Source organism: Crocuta crocuta, unplaced genomic scaffold, assembly GCF_008692635.1.
Source record: "Crocuta crocuta isolate KB4526 unplaced genomic scaffold, BGI_CrCroc_1.0 scaffold7, whole genome shotgun sequence".
NCBI lineage: Eukaryota > Metazoa > Chordata > Mammalia > Carnivora > Hyaenidae > Crocuta > Crocuta crocuta.
In genome coordinates this window covers 5,914,008-5,939,283 of record NW_027531904.1, presented here as the reverse complement: position 1 = coordinate 5,939,283, position 25,276 = coordinate 5,914,008, and the positions used below count along the sequence as shown (strand labels likewise).

At 38.3% G+C, this 25,276-nt stretch overlaps 1 protein-coding gene across 3 annotated transcripts in view; it reads right to left on the bottom strand.

Moving 5' to 3' along the window:
• FANCI (FA complementation group I) overlaps nt 1–25,276 on the bottom strand; it is a 79,921-nt gene that overhangs the window by 33,224 nt on the left and 21,421 nt on the right. For all 3 annotated transcript variants that reach the window (XM_077774342.1, XM_077774343.1, XM_077774341.1), the window contains exons 4-14: nt 24,901–25,031; nt 24,323–24,479; nt 24,185–24,242; nt 22,749–22,790; nt 21,941–22,064; nt 21,155–21,240; nt 18,853–18,979; nt 14,269–14,361; nt 13,509–13,645; nt 8,419–8,599; nt 6,722–6,809 (exon numbers count right to left, since the gene is read on the bottom strand). In XM_077774342.1, the coding sequence (XP_077630468.1) occupies nt 6,722–6,809; nt 8,419–8,599; nt 13,509–13,645; nt 14,269–14,361; nt 18,853–18,979; nt 21,155–21,240; nt 21,941–22,064; nt 22,749–22,790; nt 24,185–24,242; nt 24,323–24,479; nt 24,901–25,031 (1,224 nt within the window). The remainder of the gene's footprint in view (nt 1–6,721; nt 6,810–8,418; nt 8,600–13,508; nt 13,646–14,268; nt 14,362–18,852; nt 18,980–21,154; nt 21,241–21,940; nt 22,065–22,748; nt 22,791–24,184; nt 24,243–24,322; nt 24,480–24,900; nt 25,032–25,276) is intronic.

The window sequence follows — 25,276 nt, the reverse complement described above, 5'->3', positions numbered from 1 at the left end:
AGATACAGAATCCAAAGACAGGCTCTAGGCTCTGAGCTGTCAGCACAGAGCCCAACGCTGGGCTCAAACCCACGAACCATGAGATCATGACCTGAGGCGAAGTTGGCCGCTTAACTGACTGAGCTACCCAGGTGCTCTGACATTTTCTTATTTTAAAAAATTCTTGGGGTGCCTGGGTGGCTCAGTCAGTTAAGCATCCAGCTCTTGACTTAGGCTCGGTTCATGATCTCACGGTTCCTGGGTTCAAGCCTTGCATCAGCACAGAGCCTGCTTGGGTTTCTCTGTCTCCCTCTCCCTCTGCCCCTCCCCGACTTGTACGCCTGTGCACTCTCCCTCAAAAGTAAATATTTAAAAAATAAAATAAATTCTTGAAAGACACAATTGAATGTTTAAAGCAAACATAACAATGTATATATAATTCAATAAAGAGAGAAGTAAAATATATGAGAAGAGCACAAAAGTCCCAGGAGCAGAAGTTAGAAATGGAAGTATATTTGTTGAGGTATACTACCTGAAGGTAAACTATAGTAAGTTAAAGTATCACAAACCCTAAAGCAACCAAAAAAATTTAAAAAAGAAGTAATTGCTATTAATTAATTCCATCTTATCTTGCTAATCAAAATAGCAAGATAAAATGGAATTAAATAAAAAAGCAATCTAGGGGCATTTGGGTGGCTCAGTTAAGCATCTGTCTCTTGATTTCACCTCAGGTCATGATCTCACAGTTCGTGAGACTGAGCCCTACATCGGGCTCCACGTTAACAGCACAGAGACTGCTTGGGATTCTCTCTTTTGCTTCTCACACATCCTCTCTCTCTCAAAATAAATAAATAAACATGAAAAAAACCCAAACCCCTCAATCCAAAAGAAGGCAGAAGAGCAGAAAAAAAAGAACAAAGAATAGACGGACAAAATAGAAAACAGCCAGATGATAATTACATTAAATGTAAATGGCGTGCCCTGATTTAAAGTCCATGATTATCAAACAGGATTGAAAAAGTAAAACACGATTGTATGTGGTCTACAAGAAACCCATGCTAATTATAAAGACATAATTAAATTAAAACTAAAATGATGAAAAAAAATACCATGTTACCACAGATCAAAAGAAAACTGAAGAAGTTATATTAATATCAAAGTAGACTTTGGGGGCACCTGGGTGGCTTAGTTGGTTAAGCGTCGGACTTTAGCTTAGGTCATGATCTAACATTTCGTGAGTTCAAGCCCCTAGTCGGGGTTTGTGCCTCCCTCGCTCTTTGCTCCTCCCCTGCTCACGCTCTGTCTGTTTCTCAAAAATAAACAAACATTAAAAAAAAAATTTCAAAGTAGACTTCAGAGCAAATATTCCCAGGAATAAAAAAAGGTCATTTCATAATGATTAATGGGTCAGTTAGCCAAGAGGACATAACAATCCTAAACAAGTGTGCCCCTAATAATAAACTTTTAAAAATACATACAGCAAGAACTGATAGAAATAAAAGAATCTGACATATTTACAATTACAAAGTCAGAGATTCAACATTCCTAATAGTTAACAGAATAAATACAAAGAAAATATGTTAGAATACAAAAGACTTGAATCATGTGACTTAATTGAGTTATGGAAAACTCCACCTAACAATAGCAGAATATGTATCCTTTTTAATAGTACACAGAATATTTATCAAAATGGACCATATTCGGAGAATAAAACAAGTCTAAGTCTCAATAAATTTTGAAAAACTCATGTTATAGGGGTGCCTGTTTCAGTTGGAAGACCATGCAATTTTTTGTTTTTTGACAGAGAAAGACGGTACAAGTGAGCAAAAGGGGGGGGGCGGTGGGGGGGAGGGAGAGAGGGAGAGAGAGAGAGAATCCTGGGGGGGCAGGAGAGAGGGAGGCAGAGAGAGAGAGCAAAGCAAGGCTCACCCAAAGTGGGGCTGGTCCTCACCCTCTGTGGGACTTGAGCTGAAGTCAGACACTCACCAACTAAGCCACCCAAGCACCCCTGCCTTTTCTTTTTTAAATGTTTATTTTTGGGAGAAAAAGTAGGCAATTCTTGGTCTTGGGGTTGTGAATTGAGCCCCATGCTGGGCATAGAGATTACTTTAATTAATTTAAAAAAATTCATGTCATAGGCAGTATTATAACCACAAATTAGAAATCAAAAACAGAAAAATATCTGGAAAATCTTCAAATATTTGAAAGCGGAACACCACACTTCTAAATAACCCATAGGTTAAAAAAAATAATAATAAACCCAGAGGTTAAAGAACAAATCACAAGGGAAATTAAAAAGTATTTGTAACCGAAGGAAAATTTAAAACAAAATTTATGGGGGCGCCTGGGTGGCTTAGTCGGTTAAGCGTCTGACTTTCGCTTAGGTCATGATCTCGCGGTTCGTGGGTTCGAGCCCCGCGTCGGGCTCTGTGCTGACTGCCAGCTCAGAGCCTGGAGCCTGTTTCAGTCTGTGACTCCCTCTCTCTCTGACCCTCCCCTGCTCGCGCGGTCTCTCTCTCTCTCTCCTAGAAATAAATAAAACATTAAAAAAAAAGTTTAAAAAAAAAACAAAACTTATGGGATATAGCTAAAACAATATATAGATGGGAATTTAGTTTAATGCTTGTATTAAAAAAGTTTCAAATACTGAAACTTCAAATACTGAAAACTGAAACTTCAAATAATGAAAAGTTTCAATTACTGACCTAAGCTGTTTCTTTTTTTTTTTTTTAGAGAAAGGAAAGAATACAAGTGAGGGAGAGGAGCAGGAGAAAGGGGGAGGGAGAGAAAGACAGAGAGAAAGAAGAGAATCTTAAGCAGGCTCCACACTCACCGTGGAGCCCAATACGGGGCTCAATCCTGGGATCCTGAGTCAAAATCAAGAGATGTACACTCAACAAACTAAGCCACCTAGGCGCCTCAATGACCTAAACTTCTAGCCAAAAAACAGCACAGATTAAATCCAAACTAAGCAGTAGAAAGGAGACAAAAAAGAGCAGAAATGAATGAAACTAAAAACAAAAACAGAAATTCAGTGAAACCAAAAGCTGTTTTTTTGAGATCAATAAAATTGATAAATCTCTTGCTTCGGTGATAAGAAAAAAACAACACACACATGGCTATCACAAATAAGAACAGGGACATTGATATAGAACCTAGAGTAATTAACAGGCTATTCTCAACAACTTTATGGCAATAAATTTGGTAACTCAGATGAAATGGTTAAATTGCTTGAAAAACATAAACTACCAATGTTCACCCAGAAGACTGAGATAACCCGAACAGCCCTGTTTTATTAAAGAAATTGTAGTTAAAACCCTTCACACAAACAAACGGAAACTTGGAGCACCAGGAAGAAAAAGCAATGTAAATAAACATCCAGGTAAACGTAACAGAACACAAGTTGGCACTTTCTCTAGAAAGGGCCAGACAGTAACTATTTTAGGTTTTATGGGCCACATGGTTTAAATGACTGTTCACCTCTACTATAGTGTAAAAGCAAGGCAGACAACATGTAAATGACTGAGCACGGCTATATTCCAGTAATACTCTATGTACTCTGAAGACTAAATTTTTCACAGGACATATTATTCTTTTGATTTTTTTCAACCACTTACAAGAGCAAAATAAATCCAAAGTAAGCAAAAGCCAAGAAATAAGAAGCAGAAATCAGTGACATTGGAAATAGAAACACAATAGAGAGAATTCACACCAGAAGCTCATTCTTTGAAAGATTAGTAAAACTGACAAGCCCCTAAGTTAAACCAGTGAAGGAAAAAAAAAAGATGCAAATATATCAGGAATGTTTTGATTTGTAGGACATGTTTTCTATTTAGAAAATTCTAAGGAATTGCCAAAAAGCAATTAGAATAAGTGGGTTTAGCAAGGTTGGAAGATACAAGATCAATATAAAAAGCCACTTATTTCTACATGCTAGCAGTTAACAATCAGAAATTGAATATTTTAAAAATACCATGTACAATAACATCAAAAAGAAATACTTAGGGATAAATCTGACAAAAGATATGCAAAATTCACACTGAAATATAGAGAACATCTAGAGAACATCTCCTAAACTGATCCATAGATTTAAGGCAATCTCAATCAAAACCTGAACTTCTTTATAAAAATTGACAAGCTAATTCTAAAATTTACCTGGACATGCAAGGGACCTATATTAGCTAAGAATATTTTGGAAAAGAACAAAGTTGCAGGGATTTACACGATTTGATTTTAAGACTTTTTACAAAAGTATAGCAATCAAGTCTGTAACAGATCACTGAAATAGAAAATTCCTAAAACAGACCCACATACATACGGTTAGTTGATTTCAGCAAAGACAGCATGCTAATTTAATGAAGAAAAAATAATCTTTATTTAAAATTTTTTTTTTTTTTTTATTTTGAGAGAGAGCTCGAGAGCAAGAGCACAAATAGGGAGGGGTAGAGAGAGGGGAGAGAAAGGGGGAGAGAGGGGGGAAAGAGAGGGAGAGAGAAAGAGAGACTGTCAGTAGAGCTCACAAACTTCAATGTCATGACCTGAGGCAAAACCAAGAGTCAGAGCTTCAACTGAGCCACCCAGGTATTCTAGAAAAGATACTCCTTTTTAAAAAAAAATGCTGGATCAAATGGATAGCCAAAGGGGTAAAAGAAGTTACCTCATATCATATAGGATTTAACAAAAATGGATCACAGATTAAAGTATAAAAAGCTAAAACTGTAAAGCTTCTAGTAGAAAATACAGGAAAAAATCTTAGTGAATCTTAGTGATCTTGGGTTTGGCAAAGAAGATTCTTTAATACCTGACACAAAAAGCAGGAAGTATAAAAAGAAACTGATAAATTGATAACTGATAAATTAAAAATACTTGCTCTTCAACACTGTTGAAAAAAATTAAGTCAAACCGCAGACTAGGAGAAAGTATTTGCAAAACACATATCAGACAAAGGACTTGTATTGAGAATACATAAAGACTTTTACAACTCAGTAATAAGGCAGCAAACGACTCAATTTTAAGACTCAGAGAAAAGATCTGAACAGACAAATAAGGCAAATATTCAATATCATTAGGCTCTGGGGAAATATACATGAAAACCACAATGAGATCCTATCAAGCATGTATCAACAACTAAAATTAAGAAAGACTAACCATGCCAAGTGTTGGTCATAATGTGAGCAACTACCAACACTCCTGGCAGGGATATAAGATGGTACAACCACTTTGGAAAACCTTCTGGCAGTTTCTTAAACTATTAAACATAGATCTCCCATACGATGCACCCATTCCACTACCAGGTATTTTCCCAAGAAAAAGAAAGCATATTTCCTCAGAAAGACTTACAATGAATGTTCACAGTAGCTTTATTCGTAAAAGCCCCAAACTGGAAACAACCTACATAACCTGTCCACAAGTGAGCGAATAAACAAATTGAGGTTATATTCACACCAGGTAGTACTAACAATAAAAAGGGACTCATTACGGATACATGCAACAAACATGCAAAACTCTCACAAGAATTATGCTCCAGTGAAAGAAGCCAAGCAATAAAAGGAGTGTATAAAGGAGTCCATTTACATAAGACTAAAAAAAATGGCACTGAATTTATAGACAGAAAGAAGACAGGAATGGAGACAGGAGGTGGGGAGGAAGAGTGGGATGGAGGGAAGAATTACAAAGAGACCAGGAAACATCTGTGGGTGATCATTATGTTGACTGTTTCACAGTGTACACACGTCAAAAGTCATCAAACTGTATACCTTATGTACAGATTATTGTACTTCAATAGAGCTATAAACAAAGAAAAAAAGTAGAATAAAGTCTCAAGTACTGAACTTTGTAGAATCTTGATACTTCAGGGCAGAAGAAAAGGAATCACTGAAGGAGGAAGAGAAGAACTGATCACATGCAGGGTAAGAAGCAAACTATTAGTTATCAGAGGACCTATCTAAGAAAGTTTCAGGGGAGTTGTAAACTGTGAATGATAGAGAAATTAGGAAAGTTGGTGGCTAAGAAAAGACCAGTGGATTTGTATTATGTATTAGTCAGGTGAGCGTCCAGCTCTGGATTTTGGCTCAGGTCATGATCCCAGGGTGGTGGAATCAAGCCCGGTGCTGGGCTCCATGCGGAGCGGGAAGGCTGTCTGAAATTCTCTTTCTCCTACTCTAAAATTAAAACAACAAAAAAAAGTAAAATACAAAGAGAGGGGTACTAAAGCCAGAATGTCAAGTGTTAAGAGAATGGGAGGTCAAGGAGTTGCAGCAGCAGGGCAGCACTCATTGGAGAAATAGTAAAACAAAAGACAGAGTTAATGTAAGACAGAAGTTTCACTCATTAGGTATATGCTCCTTTCCTTCCTTAAAAAAAAAAGAAAAAAAAAGGTTTATTTATTTTTGAGACAGAGGGCGTGAATGGGGAGGGGCAGAGAGGGAGACAGAGGATCCAAAGTGGGTTCTGCAGTGACAACAACAAGCCCAACGTGGGGCTTGAACTCACGAACTATGAGATCGTGACCTGAGCTGAAGTCGGACACTCAATCGACTGAGCCACCCAGGCGCCCCAGTGCTCTTTTCCTTCTTGACAATCACAGGCAATATAGAAGGCCTATGTCTCACTCACATCATGATCAAAGATACTGCACTGAACTACTATAGCATTAAGAACTTTTTTCCCCAGGACCAAAACAGTATGACATTTACATGATAATATTCCCTAGAACTTGATCCACCCTCTCAAAACTCAATACCTAAGAAATGACTTATGGGAGAGGATGCTCTGGTCACAACCCTGTTGAGGACTTGCTCCAGGATTTCTTGTCTGATCATCTCATGGATCTAAAAAGAACAGAACAGGCAATAAAATATTCCATGACGACCTCCAGCTTACAGCTGCATCAATTCATGTCAGGGAGAATGAAGAACAGTTTGGATATAGGTATAACGTGGCTGTTTATTTCCAAGACAAATATACTGTGAATCATCTGGAAGGATAGGATTACTCAATTTTAGCCTCACTCTGTGCTCACGTGATGCATTAGCAGGGCAAACTACCACGTTTATTAGCCTAAAAGAGAGCTCACATGAAAGTATTTCCACATGTTAGGTTCAGCATCAAACAGGACTAATTCTACTTAGGTGTCCATTACATGCTAATACCCATATTTCTGACCGTGTGCATGACTTATTTTAAAATTTAAAAGCCCATGAAAATTTCTGGAAATCTTAAAAATCTTCACCAAACCCTTCCTCGGTTTCTGGAAGCACAGGGGTCACCTTAAGAGAGAAGAACTGTTTTCAATTTTCATTCAAATTGACTACTTCTTTCAGATCAGACTAACAACAGATTATTAGTAAATTATATGCTCTGCAGATAACCTTGACAAACATCTGTGTAAAACCAAAGGGAACGTCCCTAGTTAAAAAACATTAATTTAAAAACAATATTGGGGGTGTATGGGTAGCTTAGTTGGTTAAGCGTCCAACTCTTGATTTTGGCTCAGGTCATGATCTCACAGTTTTGTGAATCTGAGACCTGCACGGGGCTCTATGCTCAACAGTGTGGAGCTTGCTTGGGATTCTCTCTCTTCCTCTCTCCCACTTGAGTGCGTTCTCTCTCTCTCTCTAATAAACTTTAAAAAGCAAACATAAAAACGAAAAAAATTAAAACTTCTTATTCTTTTAATCAGATTACTATTAAGAAGGGTCTATCATCTAACACACAACTCTGAAGGATTACTATATGCAATCACTTCATTGTTCTGGATCAGAACACTACATTTACATTTAAATTAGCCCCCAAATAACATTTGCAGCAGACACTTCTGGCGTGTAGCTACATCAATTCAATGTCAAGAAGATGATGTAGAGCAATCATTAGCAAAGCAAAGTTGTTTAGCCTCAGATATAATATATTCAAGTTTTTGTTTTAATTGAAAGGAAATGAATTTTTAAAAGCTATTTCAGAAATTAAGATTGAGATGATCGCTGTTATATGGTAATGAATTAAAAAACAGAACTATTCTGAATTCTTCAAAAATGATGAACCAAAAAGCATGATTCTTCAAGCTGGATGTTCTACAGTGACCTTAAAGATTACTTCTTGTATAAGGTAATAGCATTCAAAAAACCCCCCAAACAGAAAATGATAAAAATGGATTTACTACTGGAGGAAGAGGAGGAAATCATAAAAATATAATTTACATTCAAACTTCTAAGAAACAGAAAAAGGGGAAATTAGAATAAATGAAAAACTCATATACATAAAGAACGTAAATGCAAATATTCCATCAAGCTGAATCTGTCACATTTCAATTACTATCCCAAGCTCTGTTCCTGGAAACTGCTGCATACTCCAATTTCCTGGTCCTCCAAGCTCCCAGGCAAATGCCATGCCCCATTTGCAATTTCACAGAATTAGGGAATGGCTGCCAATCTAGGCTCTCACCTTAAAAGTTTCCAACAGGATATCAGCTCCCAGCTTACATGCAAGCTGCGTTGGTTTTTTAGAAAGACATGAGCTGGTTTCAATAGCTTTTCCATCAAGAATTTTCTTTGGCCCATATGAATCCATTAAAATGAAGCCAAGTTCCACCAGGCCCTGAGTTACATGATCCCAACTATGAACACTGCAAGAAAACAAAACTTAGTTAAAAAAAAAAAAAAAAGGAAAAAACCAACTCAGGAAGATGCCTTACCTTTATATTTATTGCCATGTATACACATTTCCTAAACTTGACCTGAATCACCAACACTCTTCACATGAACCTTTTCTTCTCATGCATCCTTATTCAGAATTCTGAATTCCTGGATGTATAGTATTTCCGCTAACAGAACTGGGAAAATCCAGAAACTACAGAATATTAAAAAACATACCGACAAAACTATAATATCTCAGTGTACTGACCATTATACATTTCCATTCAAGATTTCATAACTGGAAGTTAATTGTTGCTTCTTCTATTTCCCCCATGACACTAACAACACTTTTTTTAAAATATTTTTTTTTTTGTTTATTTATTTTTGACAGAAACTGAGCACAAGTGGGGAAAGTGCAGAGAGAGGGAGGGAGACACAGAATCCAAGGCAGGCTCCAGGCTCCGAGCTGTCAGCACAAAGTCCAACGTGGGCCTCGAACCCAAGAACCATGAGATCGCGACTGAGTGAGCCACCCAGGCACCCCAACACCAATAACACTTATATTCTACACATGCTTACTAAGTTTGCCTCCCTTCCCAGACTGAGTTCCTTTATGGTAGAGACCATCTTGTGGTCCTAATTTTACTCATACAGCCTGGCATTAACCCTAGCATTTAGAAGACACAGTGAATATTTATAGCAGGAATATTTACATTCATATTTATATATTCATATATTTATATCAAATTCATCTTATAGTATGAATCAATGCACAATCTGGTTTCAAAAGCATGAGCTAAAACTACAAATAACTTTTTGCATAGCAACAGAATCCTTGGTCATTTTATACCATTTAATGTTACCCACTCTAGTGGAAATGATATGCTTATAGTAACCTTCATATCATTATATCTACCTGTTAAACAGCCACAAATTATAATACAGCATTAAAGAATAAAGGAGACAGTTGTGAATAGATTCTCATAATATTCTGACAGACTTTAATAATATTCACACTCTGGAGATCTGGGATCAAGATAATGGACTGAGCACATGCTCCCATCTTCTCATACCAAAAACCTACAAGTGATGGAAAAGATACACACACCTGTGTGCATATGCCTATATACGGTACATATATACAACCCATAATAATTTGGAAAAATAAGAGGCATTTTTCATGGACTAGAAATTATAAAGAATCCTTAAAAAGTCAAAGAAATGTGAGGGTGCCTGGATGCCTCACTTGGCTGAGCATCCGACTCTTGATCTCAGCTCAGGTCTTAATCATAGGGTGGTGAGATCAAGCCCAAATGTTGGGCTCCCCTCTGTGTGTGGAGCCTATTTTAAAAAAGAAAGCGAAAAGTTATGTAACGCGAGAATGAAAGATGAAGCCACTGACCACATAGTGCAAGATGAAGGGGTGGCTCCAAAAGCAGACACCAAGGGCAGATATGCCAGGGACTGGAAGGAACTCAGGCAATGTCTGTGACAACCGGCTAGAATCCCCCGCATGAACAGCTGGGTACACAGCATCCTTCTCTATGCCTTCTTCCCCGACAGCTCACTGTACCCCCAGTTTATGAAGAAGTGAGCAACACCGAGGCCTGTTGACAGGTAGGATCTCCACGTGGAGGAGCTTTTGGCCTCAGAGGCAGAGCAGCACTCTGAGAGAATGAACGAGAACATGCTGCAGAATCAGGGAGGCTGAGCCCTGGCACACCCTATTAAACAGGTACGGCGCTCTCGAACAAAGCAGGGAACACCAAAAATAATAATGAGACGACCGATAATCATCATATAGAAGAAAAAAACACCACCTTGAAAGAGAAGCACCAAACTCAATGAAAAGAACTAACACTTGAGGGAAAAGGTGAATGGAACCAACAGGAGATTTTACAAGTCTAAAAAATATCCTTAATAATTAGAATTATTACAGCATGAGATAAAAAGAACACTGCTATGAAAAATGAACCAACTGTAAATTTTAGAAATGAAAAACATAACTGCTGGAGTGTAAAACTCAGTAGACAAACCTAAGAGTAAAATAAACAGACCTGAAGAACAAATTAATGAAATAAAAGAACTAAGGGATTTTGGTAGAATTTCATATAAAAAGACAAAAATATGAAAAACTTGAAAGAAAAATTAAGAGACATGGCACACAGATCAAGAAATCCTACAGTTGGGGCGCCTGGGTGGCTCACTCAGTTAAGTGTCTGACTTTGGCTCAGGTCATGATCTCAACAGTTTACGGGTTCAAGCCCCAAGTTGGGCTCTGTCTGAGCTGACAGCCTGGAGCCTGGAGGCTGCTTTGGATTCTGTGTCTCTCTCTCTGCCCCTTCCCTGCCAAACATTAAAAAAAACTCTTACAGCTAATAGGAGAGAACAGAGATAAGAAAGGGAGGGATGAAAGAAAATAAGGAGAAAAACAGAGTTTAAGAAAGATATGAATCATTGTAAGTGAAAGGGCATAACAAGTATGAAGCAGAAATGAATTTATTCATTTAAGTTTTTGTTTTGTTTTGTTTTTGTTTTATTTATTTCTAGGAGAGAGAGAGAGAGAGAGAGACAGCGTGAGCAGGGGAGGGTCAGAGAGAGAGAGAGTCACAGACCGAAACAGGCTCCAGGCTCTGAGCTGGCAGTCAGCACAGAGCCCGACGCGGGGCTCGAACCCACGAACTGCGAGTTCATGACCTAAGCGAAAGTCGGACACTTAACCGACTAAGCCACCCAGGCGCCCCATATTCATTTAAGTTTTTTAATGTTTTTTAAGTTTTTAAATGTTTACTTATGAGAGAGAGACAGCATGAGCAGGGGAGGGGCAGAGAGAGGGAGACAGAATCCAAAACAGGCTCGGCTCTGAGCCATCAGCACAGAGCCTGATGTGGGGATCGAACCCTTAATCGGGAAACTTCTAGTTATAGGTCACAGAGATGAAAAGAACAGCAAAGAGAATAATCTATAAATATTATAACAACCTTATATGGTAACAGGGTGAGTACACTTTTGGTGAGCACTGAGCAATGTACAGAACTGTCAAATCAATGTTGTACACCTGAAACTAATGTAACATTGCATATAGATTATACTTTAAAAAAGAAAATACGCTGGACTTTTTAACTAGGATAACTGATTTGCAATACATACAAACATTGAATCATTATACTGTAAATCTGAAATATAATGTTATCTGTCAATTATATCTCAAAACAAAAAAATCTTAGTGTTCTGGTTAGAATGTCAAATATATTTTAAGTCTACTCGGCCTTATTTTCCCCACAAGTACTGTCATTTTTTGAGAGTTAATTTTAAAAAAAAAATTTTTTTTTTAAATGTTTTATTTATTTCTAGGAGAGAGAGAGAGAGAGAGAGAGAGCGCGAGCAGGGGAGGGTCAGAGAGAGAGGGAGACACAGACTCTGAAACAGGCTCCAGGCTCTGAGCTGGCTGTCAGCACAGAGCCCGATGCAGGGCTCGAACCCACGAACCGCGAGATCATGACCTAAGCGAAAGTCGGACGATTAACCGACTAAGCCACCCAGGCGCCCCATTGAGAGTTAATTTTTTTTTTAATGTTTTTTTTTTTTAATTTATTTCTAGGAGAGAGAGAGAGAGACAGCGCAAGCAGGGGAGGGTCAGAGAGAGAGGGAGTCACAGACTGAAACAGGCTCCAGGCTCTGAGCTGGCAGTCAGCACAGAGACCGACGCGGGGCTCGAACCCACAAACCGCGAGATCATGACCTAAGTGAAAGTCGGACGCTTAACCGACTAAGCCACCCAGGCGCCCCGAGAGTTAATTTTTAAAGAGAGAAGATTTTTAAAGAATATACTGTGTTACAATGGGCATGCCAAAAACAACACTTACTCAATACAATAAACTACCAACAAAATGTGCTAAGTGGGGTCCAAAAATTTATCACATACCATATAAAATTATTTGGAGGTTAATTAACTGACTGCAGCAAGTATGTATAAATTATCAGCTGGTCATTCCAGGGAGCCTAGTAATACTCTGCAAATCCCTCCTCACTGAGGTTTGGTCCTACTTGGCGGAAACTGTCCACGCCACCCTAACTATAGACGGAGATGCTTCCAGGTGCTGTCTGGGACTTCCAGGAGGGCAGCTTTCCAGGCGCTTCCTGGCTATCCAATATGCCTGTATCTTTAGCCCAATCTGAAGAGACTGGCTTGGGAAAATATAGGAGATACAACTATAAACCTCAGGAAAAAGAAGAATAACTAGATACAGAGAAGATAAGGGAGCTTTATAGTTTTCAATGGGTAAACCATCCAGAAACAATGGATTGTAGCCTGAAATTTCCCTTATGTGCCAGCCTCATGAAAATTCTATCTAAATCAAAATTCCCAGATATGGAATGAGATCTACCTTAAATTATGGCTTTAATTATAAAGCTTTAAAACTTATTTAATCCACAAAGCAAACATGACACAGTAAAGACTATTACAACAGCTAATGTAGATCTTGAACTTAAAATAACATTCAGCATACCAGTCTTTTCAATTTAACTTAAAATGGATTTGTCTAAAACTGCTCATCAATTGTAACGCTAATTCAATTCCATCCATCAGCCTCAAACTTCAACAGTTTAATAAAACTTTAATATTTTTTTTACTGACCTAAAAAGCCAATGAAGATTCAGGCCAAGAAAGAGTTGCACCCACTTCAGTTCACCTTGCTGTCAAGGTGGCCAAGAAATCAAGCCTTGGGATTTAAGGATTTTTTGATATAGGAATAGCTTGCTTGACCAATTTTAAGGGATTTACCCTTGATATGTGGAGTCAATAGCTGTAGTTCTTAATTTTTTCTGGTGTGCCACAAGTGTATCACACTGCAGCTTCTAACACTAATTTTATGGGGCTTGGGTTCGTGAACTCACCTATTCTTCACCACTTCCAAGATCATGGTTGAAATACAAGACCGATGAGGGACTAGATTCTGAAGAAATTTTGAGCCTTGGAGAAGCTGAAGATCCTTAAAGCTTTTAACAACTGAAGCTTTTAAAAGGTCAAACACCTAATATAATGAAAAAAACAGGAAAATGAAGCAAAAAATAATAGCTCATGCTATAGAATCTTAACCGTGTTAACTGTTCATGCTTACTGCCATACACTCGTATCCTTAAGATAACTGTTTCACTAAACGAGGATACAAAAATTACGACTTTCAATGGAAGCGTAAAAGAGTTGAAGACAAGCATTCCTTATGCGAGAAAAAGAGCTAAAATCAATACTAATATTAACTACAACCAGGGAACACAGATAAAAAAGGGTAAAGGATTTTATATTTTCATCCTTGCAAGTAGCCTGTTCTCATTAATTTCAACTCCATCAAGGACAATTTCTTAGAAAGCTACAATATAATAAAGCTGCTGGTGAAAATCTAGCTACACATCCTACTGTTGTCACTTAAGGGACTGTGTGATCGGTTTCCACTCTTACTCCCACCTCACCACCGGGCTTACCACACCAAGAAATAGAGGTATAAACTCACTACCTGAAGAAGTCTTCAGGTAGCCCCCAGAAAACAATGCGGTCCCACGTCCTCTAGAGGAATATGCTGCTGGCTGAATATGCTAAAGGAGGCTGCCTGTACGCCTTATCAACCACAGAAGGAACCAAGAAGTCATCAATAAATACCTGTTCCTCAAATCTTTGTATTCTGGTTATAGAGAGCAGGAGGGCAATGCTGAAGGGACATATATTATTACCGAAATCTCCTTGCTGTCCTGCCTGTAAAGAAAAGAAAAAAGTCATTATTTACAGCAATCTTAGAAGTAGAACATAACCTATCGAAAACAGATCTTTAAATGGATCAGAAACCTAAGATCTAAAACTATAGAACTTAAAAAATGAAATGTATCAGAAAATCTTTAACACCTTAGATTAGGTGAAAATTATTTAGAAAAGCATAACTTGGGGCGCCTGGGTGGCTCAGTCGGTTAAGCATCCGACTTCGGCTCAGGTCATGATNTAAAAAAAAAAAAAAAAAGGCATAACTTTACCAGAAAAAAAAATGATAAACTAGACCCCATAAAAATTCAAAATTTTTGTGCTTCAAAAGACACCATTAAGAAAAGTAAAAGACGAGCCACAAACCAGGAAAACCAGTTGCTAATTATACACACGATAAAGGACTTCTACCCAGAAGATATAAAGAATTCTTAAAACTATTAAGACACATAAATCAAAACTGACAAAAGATGTGAATAGACATTTCCCCAAAGAAGATATCAGAACAGCTAATAAGCACATTGAAAAAAATGTTCAATTGTCATTAAGGAATTCCAAAGCAAAACCTCAGTGAGTCACTGTTTCATACATATTGGAATAACTAAAATTAAAATGACAGACAAGAACAAACGGTGAGGATGTGAAGAAACAAGAACCTCATGTAGTGCTGGACGGAATGTACAAGGATATAGCCACTTTGGTAGTTTCTTAAAAACATACACATAAATTTATCACAACACAGAAATTCTACTTGTAGTTATCTACCCAAGAGAAATGAAAACCTATGTCCACACAAAGACCTGCATGTGAATGTTCATAACAGCATTACTCATAATAGCCAAAAAGGGGAAACAATTCAAATATCCATCAACTGATGAATAGCTAAACAAACGGATATATGAACACAATGGAATAACTATTCAGCAAGAAAAAGAAACAAAATACGGACACAGGCTACCACATAGATGAACCTTGAAAACATTATGCTAAATGATAGAAGCCATACACGAAAGATCATGTATTGTAGGATTCCATTTGTAGGAATTGTCTAGAAAAGGTAAATCTAGAGACAGTAGAATTAGTGGTTGCCTGGGACTGAGAATGTGAATTAACTAAAAATGGGTGTGAGGGCTCTTTCTCTCTCAAAAATAAACAAACATTTAAAAATATTTAAAAAAAAAAAAAGGGGGGGTGGGGTGCCTGGGTGGCTCAGTCGGTTAAGTGTCAAATTTGGCTCAGGTCATGATCTCATAGCTCGTGAGTTCGAGCCCCACACTGGACTCTGTGCTGACAGCTCAGAGCCTGGAACCTGCTTTGAATTCTGTGTCTCCCTCTCTCTGCCCCTTCCCCCACTCAAAAATAAACAAACATTTAAAAAAATTTTTTTAATAAAAATGGTCGTGAGGGATTTTATAGGGTGATGAAAGTGTTCTAAAACCTGGATTATGGTGATGGTTGCACAACAGTGATTTATGAAAAATTACTGGATTGTAAACTTAAATGGATGAATTTTATGTAAACTATATCTCAATGAAGTTTAAAAAATGGGTCTTTGAGGCCTAAAAGAAATGATACCCAAAAGACAAAAGAAAAAATATAAAATCAAAGCTAAAACAGAAAATCAACAAACAAAAGTAAAATAGTGGAAAAGATCAAGAAATACAAAACTGGTTCTTTGATAAAAATCCATAATATAGTTATATAAACCTCAACTAAAAAAGAGTGAACAGACACAGAAGAGATAAAGGAACTTTAAAGTCTAGCTCCACATTATAGTCTTTAAATATCCTTTCCTACAAAGGGGACCTACAGCTCCTTGGAGAAATGCCTGATCCCCATACAGATGGCATACAGAGCAAGGCAAACCTTTGTAGGCAGCGCCCAAAGTCATGTCAGGACGACGCATAAGCCAACTTGAAGGATCTAACTGGCTAAATATGGGTCATTTTGAGTAATGAATAATGAATATACTGAATTAAAAAGGTTAGCGGGTGCATAACATTCAAAAAAAATAGGGAGGTTGGGCACCTGGGTGGCTCAGTAGGTTAAGCATCCAACTTTTGATCTCAGAGTTGTGAGTTGAACCCTCATGAAGGGCACTATGCTGGGCATGTACTTAAAAAATAATAATAAATAAAAATAAGTATATATACAAATAAGCAAGGGAGGGGTTTGGTTTTTCTGATGGAAGAAAGCCAGCTAATAATGTAGAAGGAATGATAGAATTATTTTTATTTTAGGGGCACCTGGGTGGCTCAGTTGGTCAAGCGTCCAACTTTGGTTCAGGTCATGGTCTTGCAGTTCGTGAATTCGAGTCCCACATCAGGCTCTGTACTGACAGTGCAAAGCCTGCTTCGGATCTCTGTCTCTCTCTCTCCCAAAAATAAATATTAAAAAAACATAAAAAACCATATAAACATTAAAAATTTTTTAAAAAGTTTTAATTTTACCATTTTGCAACTCCTAGTATAATTTCTGTAATTAAGGCCAAGAATCATCAGTAGACAGGAAAATGAAAACCACTAGTGAAAGGTTGCTGAGGAAAAGGATTTTCACACCATCTCAAATTATGAGTCCATGGATTACTTTCTAATTACAAAAGGAAATATTTATTTTTGCAAATGAAGAAAACTGATGGTCATTGTCTTAACCAAATGATTTAGCATCACCACTAGTCAGACAGCCCAATGCCATGAGCCTTCTGATATTTTGATGCCACAGAACAGTGTTTGGCAAACTACAGCCTGAGGGCCAAATCTAGCTCCCTGCCCATTTCTGTAGAGCCCTTGAGCTAGGACGGACTTTTACATTTTTGAATTGTTGAGGGAAAAAAACCAAAGGAAGAATACTTCATGACACACGAAAAGAAAAGTCAAATGTCAGTGCCCACCAGTTTCACCGGAGCACGGCCACACGCGCACTTACGTGCGGCCCCTGTCCTTGCTACAACAGTAGTGCTGAGTAGCGGCAACACAGAAATATAGAGTCTAAGATAAAATGGTACCTGGCCCTTTACAGAAAGGTGACTGAGCCCCGACAAGAGAAAGTATACATCACTTATGAAACAGTCTCGCTAAAAATGTTTAACCACATGGGGCTGAATGCATCAACAAATTCAATTAAAATATACTAATCCTTATTCTTTTCTTTTAATGTTTATTTATCTTTGAGAGAGAGACAGAGAGGGCAGAGGGAGAAGGAGACACAGAGTCCAAAGCAGGCTCCAGGCTCTGAGCTGTCAGCACAGAGCCCAAAGTGGGGCTCAAAATTCACGAACTGTGAGATGATGACCTGAGATGAAATCAGACTCCCGACCAATGAGCCACCCAAGGCACCCCAATACTAATCCTTATTCTTAGGCAACCCATGTGGAAGTATTCAGGCACTGAAATAGGATTTCTACTTTTAAATGATTCAGAAAAATAATATATGTAAGAAAGTAAGATAAGGTAAATGTGGCAAAATATTTAAAAACTGGTGGATCTAGAGGTGCCTGAGTGGCTCAGTCAGTTAAGTGTCTGACTCTCGATTTTGGCTCAGGTCAAGCTCCACGTGGGATTCTGTGTGGATAGCTCTGGAGCCTGCTTGGGATTCTCTCTCCTCTCTCTCTGCCCCTCCCCGTGTGCACCCTCTCTCTCTCAAAATAAATAATTAACATTAAAAAAAAACCCTAGTGAATCTAAGCGAAAGATATATAGGTGCTCATTGTGCTACAGTGTTTCAACTTTCCTGTGGGTTAAAAAATTTCAAAATAAAATGGAGGAAAAAAGTAGGTCCTTTATCTGTATACTACTTTTCTTTAAAAAGTTCAAAACACCTCCACTTATTATCTTATTATTTCATAATGATGAATGACTTAATTTCACAAAATCCCATAATATACTACAAGAAATAGGCAAAATCCCAATTCTTAAATGGGGAAACAGAAGTCAAGGTTGAAGTTCACATAAGACAATAACAGAGTTATGATTAAATGTTAGGTTTCCTGTTGAACAGTATTTTCTTTTTTTTTATTTTTTTGAGAAAGAGGGCACAAGTGAGTGGCAGAGAGAGAAAGAATCCCATGGGGGCAGATAGATAGATAGATAGATAGATAGACAGACAGACAGACAGACAGATACACAGAGATACAGAGAGAGAAAAGCAGGGCTTGAGCTCATCCAATGTGGGGCTCAAACTCTCAAACTGTGAGATCATGACCTGGGGTGAAGTGAGATGCTTGACAAACCGACCCACCCAGGCATCCCGTTTTTTTTTCCTTTTAAAACATTAGAACATTGAAGGTATGGATGTAAAATGGAACTTGCTTAAGAATGTGGTGACATCATGTATTTTCTACTTTCAAAGTAGAAAGGCATCTTCTAAATTAAGGGTCATTCTACAATGCTTCCACTTGCTTCCTGTCATTATTAACTAGCTTGAATTAAGCGGCTTGAATTCAAATATGTTTCATGAAGAGATCCCTGGATCACCTGAAGAACTTAGGGCTACCTTTAAGTGTTTCAGGAGCTCTCTGCCTAGTTCACAGTCCAATTTGATGGCAAACACAATATGTAGAATAACAGTGCCTTCCACATGACGAAGTTCACCTGCTGGCACGGTAACAAGATCCAACAACCTAAAAGATTCAACAGAAAGGTATGAGCTACAGTTTGAACACGAGACAATTGTACACATCCTCAGATGAACAAGTAGACCCAACTCAAGCTGAACCCATACCATCAATGGAGGCAGGCAGTTAAGCACAAACTCTACTGTCATTCCTTGCTCCTATATAACAAAACTTCTTGAAAGAATTATCTATTGGCATTAATTCCACTTCTTTGCCATTTCCCAGTTAAATCTAATTCAATTAGGCTTCTATCCCCTCCCTACCCACTCCCCTCAATGCCATTTATTTTTTTTTAAAAATTTTAATGTTTCTTTACTTTTGAGAGAGAGAGAGAACACGAGCAGGAGAGGGGCAGAGAGAGGGAGACACAGAATCCAAAGCAGCTCCAGGCTCTGAGCTGTCAGCACACAGCCTGATGTGGGGCTCGAACCCACAAATCCTGAGATCATGACCTGAGCCGAAGTCAGATGTCCATCTGACTGAGCCACCCAGGCACCCCCCATTTGACAATTCTTGTAAGGCTTACAAATGACCCCTATGTTGCCAAAAACCAGTAATCATGTCCCATCTTAATTAACACCTCAGCAGATATGACAAAAATGACCACTTCTTTCTTGAAACACTCTTCTGGGCTGTTGTCACTGAACTCTTCACCGTGTGTGTGTGTGGGGGGGGGGGCTCATCTCCCTTTAAATGGTGGAATGCCTCTGAGCTCAGTCTTGGTTTTCTCTTTCTTCACAATTTCCCTAAGAAACCCCATCCAGTCCCATGGCTTTAGTTCTTTCTAATCCCTTATCTTCAGTCCTGACCTCTCCTTATAACTCAATACCTCCATATGGGATGCTAATATACATCTTAAATTTAACATGGTTAAAACTGAGCTTATTTTGTCTACACCTGCTTTTCTGTCAGTCTTTCCTAACTCAGTATATAAGACCATCTTCTAGAGGTGCCTAGCTGGCTCAGTCCATACAGCATGCGACTCTTGATCTCAGGGTCGTGAGTTCTAGCCCCACGCTGGGTGGGCATGGAGCTTACTTAAAATTAAAAAAAGAAAAACAAGACAAGACAAGAGAGAAAAGACCACCTTCTAATCAGTTGTACGAGCCAAATAACAAAAGTTACCCTAGAGTAGTAAAAGCAATAGGCCACAACAAGATTAACAGCATGAGCTCTGCAGCCAGCTGCCTGGACTGAAATTCCAGCTCCACCATTTTACAGTTATATAACCTTGGGATAGTCTTTCATTTCCCCGTGCCCCAGTTTCCACATGCATGAAGTTGAGGCAAAATAGGGTTGTAGTGAGGTTTAAAGTGCTTAAAACACTACCTGACACAAGGTAAAGCACTCTATGAATGTTTGCTTTAAAAAAAAAAAATCCTCTTGGGACGCCTGGGTGGCTCAGTCAGTTAAGTGGCCAACTTCAGCTCAGGTCATGATCTCACAGTTCATGACGAGTTTAAGCCCCCCGTCCGGCTCTGTGCTGACAGTTCAGGGCCTGGAGCCTGCTTCAGATTCTGTGCCCCCCTCTCTCTCTGCTCCTTCCCCGTTCGCACTCTCTCTCTCTCTCTCTCAAAAATAAACAAACATTTTTTTTAAAAATCCCCTTTTTCAGACATGCCATGCGGTGTCTTGCATTTGTACTCACTGCTCACTACCCCACAAAGAATGTTCTTTTCCTTGATTTATGTATCATGGCTCTTATCATCCAGACTTCAGTTAAAATAACATCCTCTCCAAGAGGTTTTCCTTGACCACTGAATCTAAAATAGCTACACTGTCACTATCAGACTATCTATTTGGATTATCTGCATCTCTCCTTCTAATATCTTTCTTATTTATTTTCTGCTCTCTTCTCACCAGTATTTAAACCCCTTGAGACCAGGGACCCTGTCTGAGGGGTTCCTCACTGTAGTCCCAGGGCCAAACAGCTCCTGGTACAAAGCAGACACTTTATAAACACTTTATAAACTTGCAATTTACAGAGTAATTTCCACTATTCTGGAAAAGCTACAAATGAAAGAGTTGAAGAGGCTGCTTTATTGCTTAGCAGCTAAAAGAGGGCAAGGCAAGTTCTCTGCTGAGGTGAAGGCAGGGACTGAGAGGTTAAGTAACAATGAAGTAAAACACAGAAGAAGATGCTTTGCAAAAATGATTTTATTTCAATACTGTATTACTCACTCATCACCACTCTGGTCCTCATTGTGCTGCTTATCTAGCTCATTGAAGAAAGTTATGATTCCTTCCAAAGCCTTCTTTCTGTTTCCCTGGGGGAAAAAAATACAAAATTAGGTAAGGTCTCCCTATAAAGGGCAAGATCACCAAGTTGAACTTAAAATACTTTTCAGCTTAGAGGATTCTTGAGTATGAATTTAAACAAAGAAATTACAACCTCAAGTCACACTAAGCGTTTACAGAATACTTTTTCATCTTGAAATTGGGTTTGAGGGACGTCTGGGTGGCTCAATTGGCTAAGCATTTGACTTCAGCTCAGGACATGATCTCACAGCCTGTGAGTTCAAGCCGTTTGTTGGGCTCTGTGCTGACAGCTCAGAGCCTGGAGCCTGCCTCGGATTCTGTGTCTCCCTCTCTCTCTGTCCTTCCCCTGCTCACTGCTCTCTCTCTCAAAAATAAATAAACATTTAAAAAATTAAGGAAAAAAAAAGAAATCGGGTTTGAAACACATCTTGGTATCAGACTTCAGTTAAGGGATCGCTAGTCCACCCTTTGTGAGATCTTTACCCCCTTGACTACCCCCCCCCACACACACACTAAATGTGGCTGTACAAGAATAATACATGTTTTCCTTGGGTGAAGAGCCTGACCCTTTTACTAATCATATCATCATACATGAAATGAAAGCATCTGTGCCCTAGTAGGTAAACCAGGAGTATGAATAAGTTGAATGGCCCTAACTGATCATCCCACTAGAGTTTAGAAAGAAAAACAATATTTTTTTATTTATACCTTTGAAGAGAAAACCAGAAGCTGATAGACCAAAGGTGGTATTTCTTGAAGATTCAACTTGGAGAACATCCTCAAGACTTTTTCGGTCACAAATTCCACTTCTTCTGCAGTCAAAGGGACATCCCTGTGGATCAAAGACTCTCAAGGCCAGAGCTATGGCCTTATTTGGGAGATATTAGAATACTGTAACTGCCCCTTCAGTTTTTCTCTAACAGAGAACCTTAAAGGGAACCAAAAACCTTACATAAGCAAAGTTATTTCAGATTTAAAAAAAAAAAAAAAAAAAAAAATCAAGGGCACCTGGGTGGCTCAGTCGGTTAAGTGTCTGACTCTTGATTTTTGGCTCAGGTCATGATATCACAGTTTGTGAGTTCAAGCCCCACGTCGGGCTCTGCACTCACAGCATGGATAGATCCTGCTTAGGATTCTCTATCTCTCTCTCTCCCTCGGCCCCTCCCCTGCTCGCACACTCTCTCTCAAAGTATTAAAAAAAATCAGTTTTTGTTTTTTGTGGGAGAGAAAGAGAGCTGGGGAGAAGGGCAGAGGGAGAGACGGCAGACTTAAGCGGGCTCCACACTCACTGCAGAGCCTGATGTGGGGCTCAATCCAACAACCCTGGGATCATGACCTGAGCCAAAATCAAGAGTCAAATCCTCAATAAAGCAGTCAGAGGAGGAAAATCCTGTAACAGAAAACAAAGTTACCATTACTCTTACTCGGGGGAGAGTGGTGCTTGAGCTTGCTAAATTTCAATTTCTGGCAGGCAAGTTCACACAGCAGGGTATAAAAAGGAAATAAAGATGCTTACTTGAACATAGAAGTGAGTTGGATTACATACTGCCGATCCCATCTGGTTAAAGAAAATGACAAAGAATGTGAAAGTTTATCTCATCTTATTTGCATATTCCTTTCTAAAATTAATAAGGAGGGGAAAACAAAGGCCATTTCTAGTTTGATTTGGTACCACTGGGAAACAAGTTCAAAGAATCAATGAAATAACAGCTTTTAACCTATGAGACTGGCAAAATCAAAGTCTGATAATAATCAATGCTGGGAAGATTTGGGGAAACAAATGCTCTCCACATACTATTTTAGAGAGTGTACATTGATATAACCCTTCTAGGAAGATAAGCTGGCAATACTTATCAAGTTTAAAAATGCACATAACCACAGACCCACCCAAATTAGTATTAGAAATATATCCCAAGTACATGCTTATATAAGGTCACCTACATATGTAAAGATGCTCACTCCACTTTTTATAATAGCAAAAACCAAAATAACCATGTATTATTTACTGGAAAAAATATTCTTAACAATTGGAGACTAGCCAGATATAACAGAATAGCATGGAACTATTTATTAAAAGAGATGATGCTGAGTCATACATTCTGACACGAACAGATGCAGTAAATGAAAAATGCAAGGTATGTTATGATCCGTACTGAATAAACTTTAGTGTAATTAAAATCGAACAAATAAACAAAGAGGCACATATGTGCTGATACATACTTAAAATTATTTATATTTTAGGGAACTTATGTAAGGAACCATAAAAGCTGGTATTTTCTGATTTAGATAATATTAGGTGTTCGCTTCTGGTTCTTTTCAATGTACCCAAACATAATCATTGTATTATACAACTTTGTATTCTCTTTATTTCACTGAATATATGGTAAGGAGTTTTCATCTTTGATGCTTTTATATATTTCATTTCTAATGTGTTTAAATTTCATGGAGCAGCTCTACCTTACCGTACACAGGTTACATATCGTAATTTACATTTCTCTATCACAGTATATTTAAGTTGGTCACAAACTTGTGTGATGAACATGTTTATGAATGAGGATTTTCTTATTATGTTGGAGTCTTTCCTTAGGATGAATTCCCCTATTTCTGGCTTAAAGGTACAACACCGCTTATATATCCCACTCACTCAAAAAAAGTAAAAGATATAGCAGGAGGGTGACTTCTCAGCCTTAAGGAACCTGGGACTCCAAATAATGCCAGATGCAACATTGCTATGTTAAGATGAAGAATCAAGTAAACAGAAACTATATGTAGTCTTAGAACAGAAAACATAGTAAATAATCTCTCAAAAACTTACTGCTAACTAAATGGTTTTACAGTGGTCCATTATAAGCAAAAACAGACTAACCACTTTGTGATACAAAATTCCTGACATAAACAGGCCTTTTTCTGGCCACATGCTCCTCTGAGAAAGTTAATATTAATGAGACTCACCTGCCAGAACACAGGGTATTAATCAGCTGCTTCTTACATTCTTCCCCACATAGTTCACCTAGCCATGAAAAACAGAGTGAGAGATAAATTTGCTTGAGTGACTAGAGAAAAAGCCATTAAAGTTGGAAAAAAAATTACCTTTTCCATAAGCCACATTTTCCTTTTTGGCAGCAAGGGCAGTGAGGATAATGGGTAATAACTCCAAAGATTTTCCATTCTTTAGTCTTCCCTCCTTGATTGCACTAACAAACTCATTGGCTAATTCAACCAGTAAGGGTCCTGGAAAATAGTGAGCCTAAAAATTCATGAGATAAAGAAAATGTTAAGCAGAAATCTGTATGTTTGGTCTCTCTTTCCACGAAATAAAGTTTTTTGCTGAATTAATAGAACTGGCATTGAAACGCAGAACTGGTCCTATAAGGGATCCAGGAAATCATTCTGCTCTGGTACAAAACTTATGATTGTAAAAGATTTCAAAGGTCAGAACCCTCCACCAGTTCTCCAACATTTTCAAATACATCAATTCTTCAGAGATACCAGATGTCCACCGTATGGGAAAGTAATGTAAACAGGGGCTTATGGACCATCCATCAACTATTCTGTTTTTTAACAGTAGTTCTTATTCACAGGCAGGAACTATGCTAGGTTTGGCACATTGAAGTTTCCCTTCCCCCAACAAATTACAACACTCTTCCCCCGCCCATTTACCCTCTTACCTCCAGCATTAGTAATCCTAAAATCTCAGATGCTACTTCTTTCTGCAAATCCCCTGACTCCACCAACTGGATACAGCGAATGTATACCTTAAGTCTCCTAAGAGCTCCAGCTTCCTCAGAGCAGGGGGAACCTTATTGTTTTAAATGAATGGTACAGAAACAAAGAAAAAAGAAAGTTGAAGGGCAAACAGGAAAAACAGCATTGTAGTTAAATACAGAAGCAGAATTACCATTTTACTGAATACTATGGTGTTTAGAGCAGCAATATTTAGGAGCTTTACAAAAGTACTTAATTTAGGCGGATGACCAAAATGTCATCTTTTCTTCTTCCACCTATCTCATTGATTTTAAAATCAGCTCATAGTGCAGAAAGAAA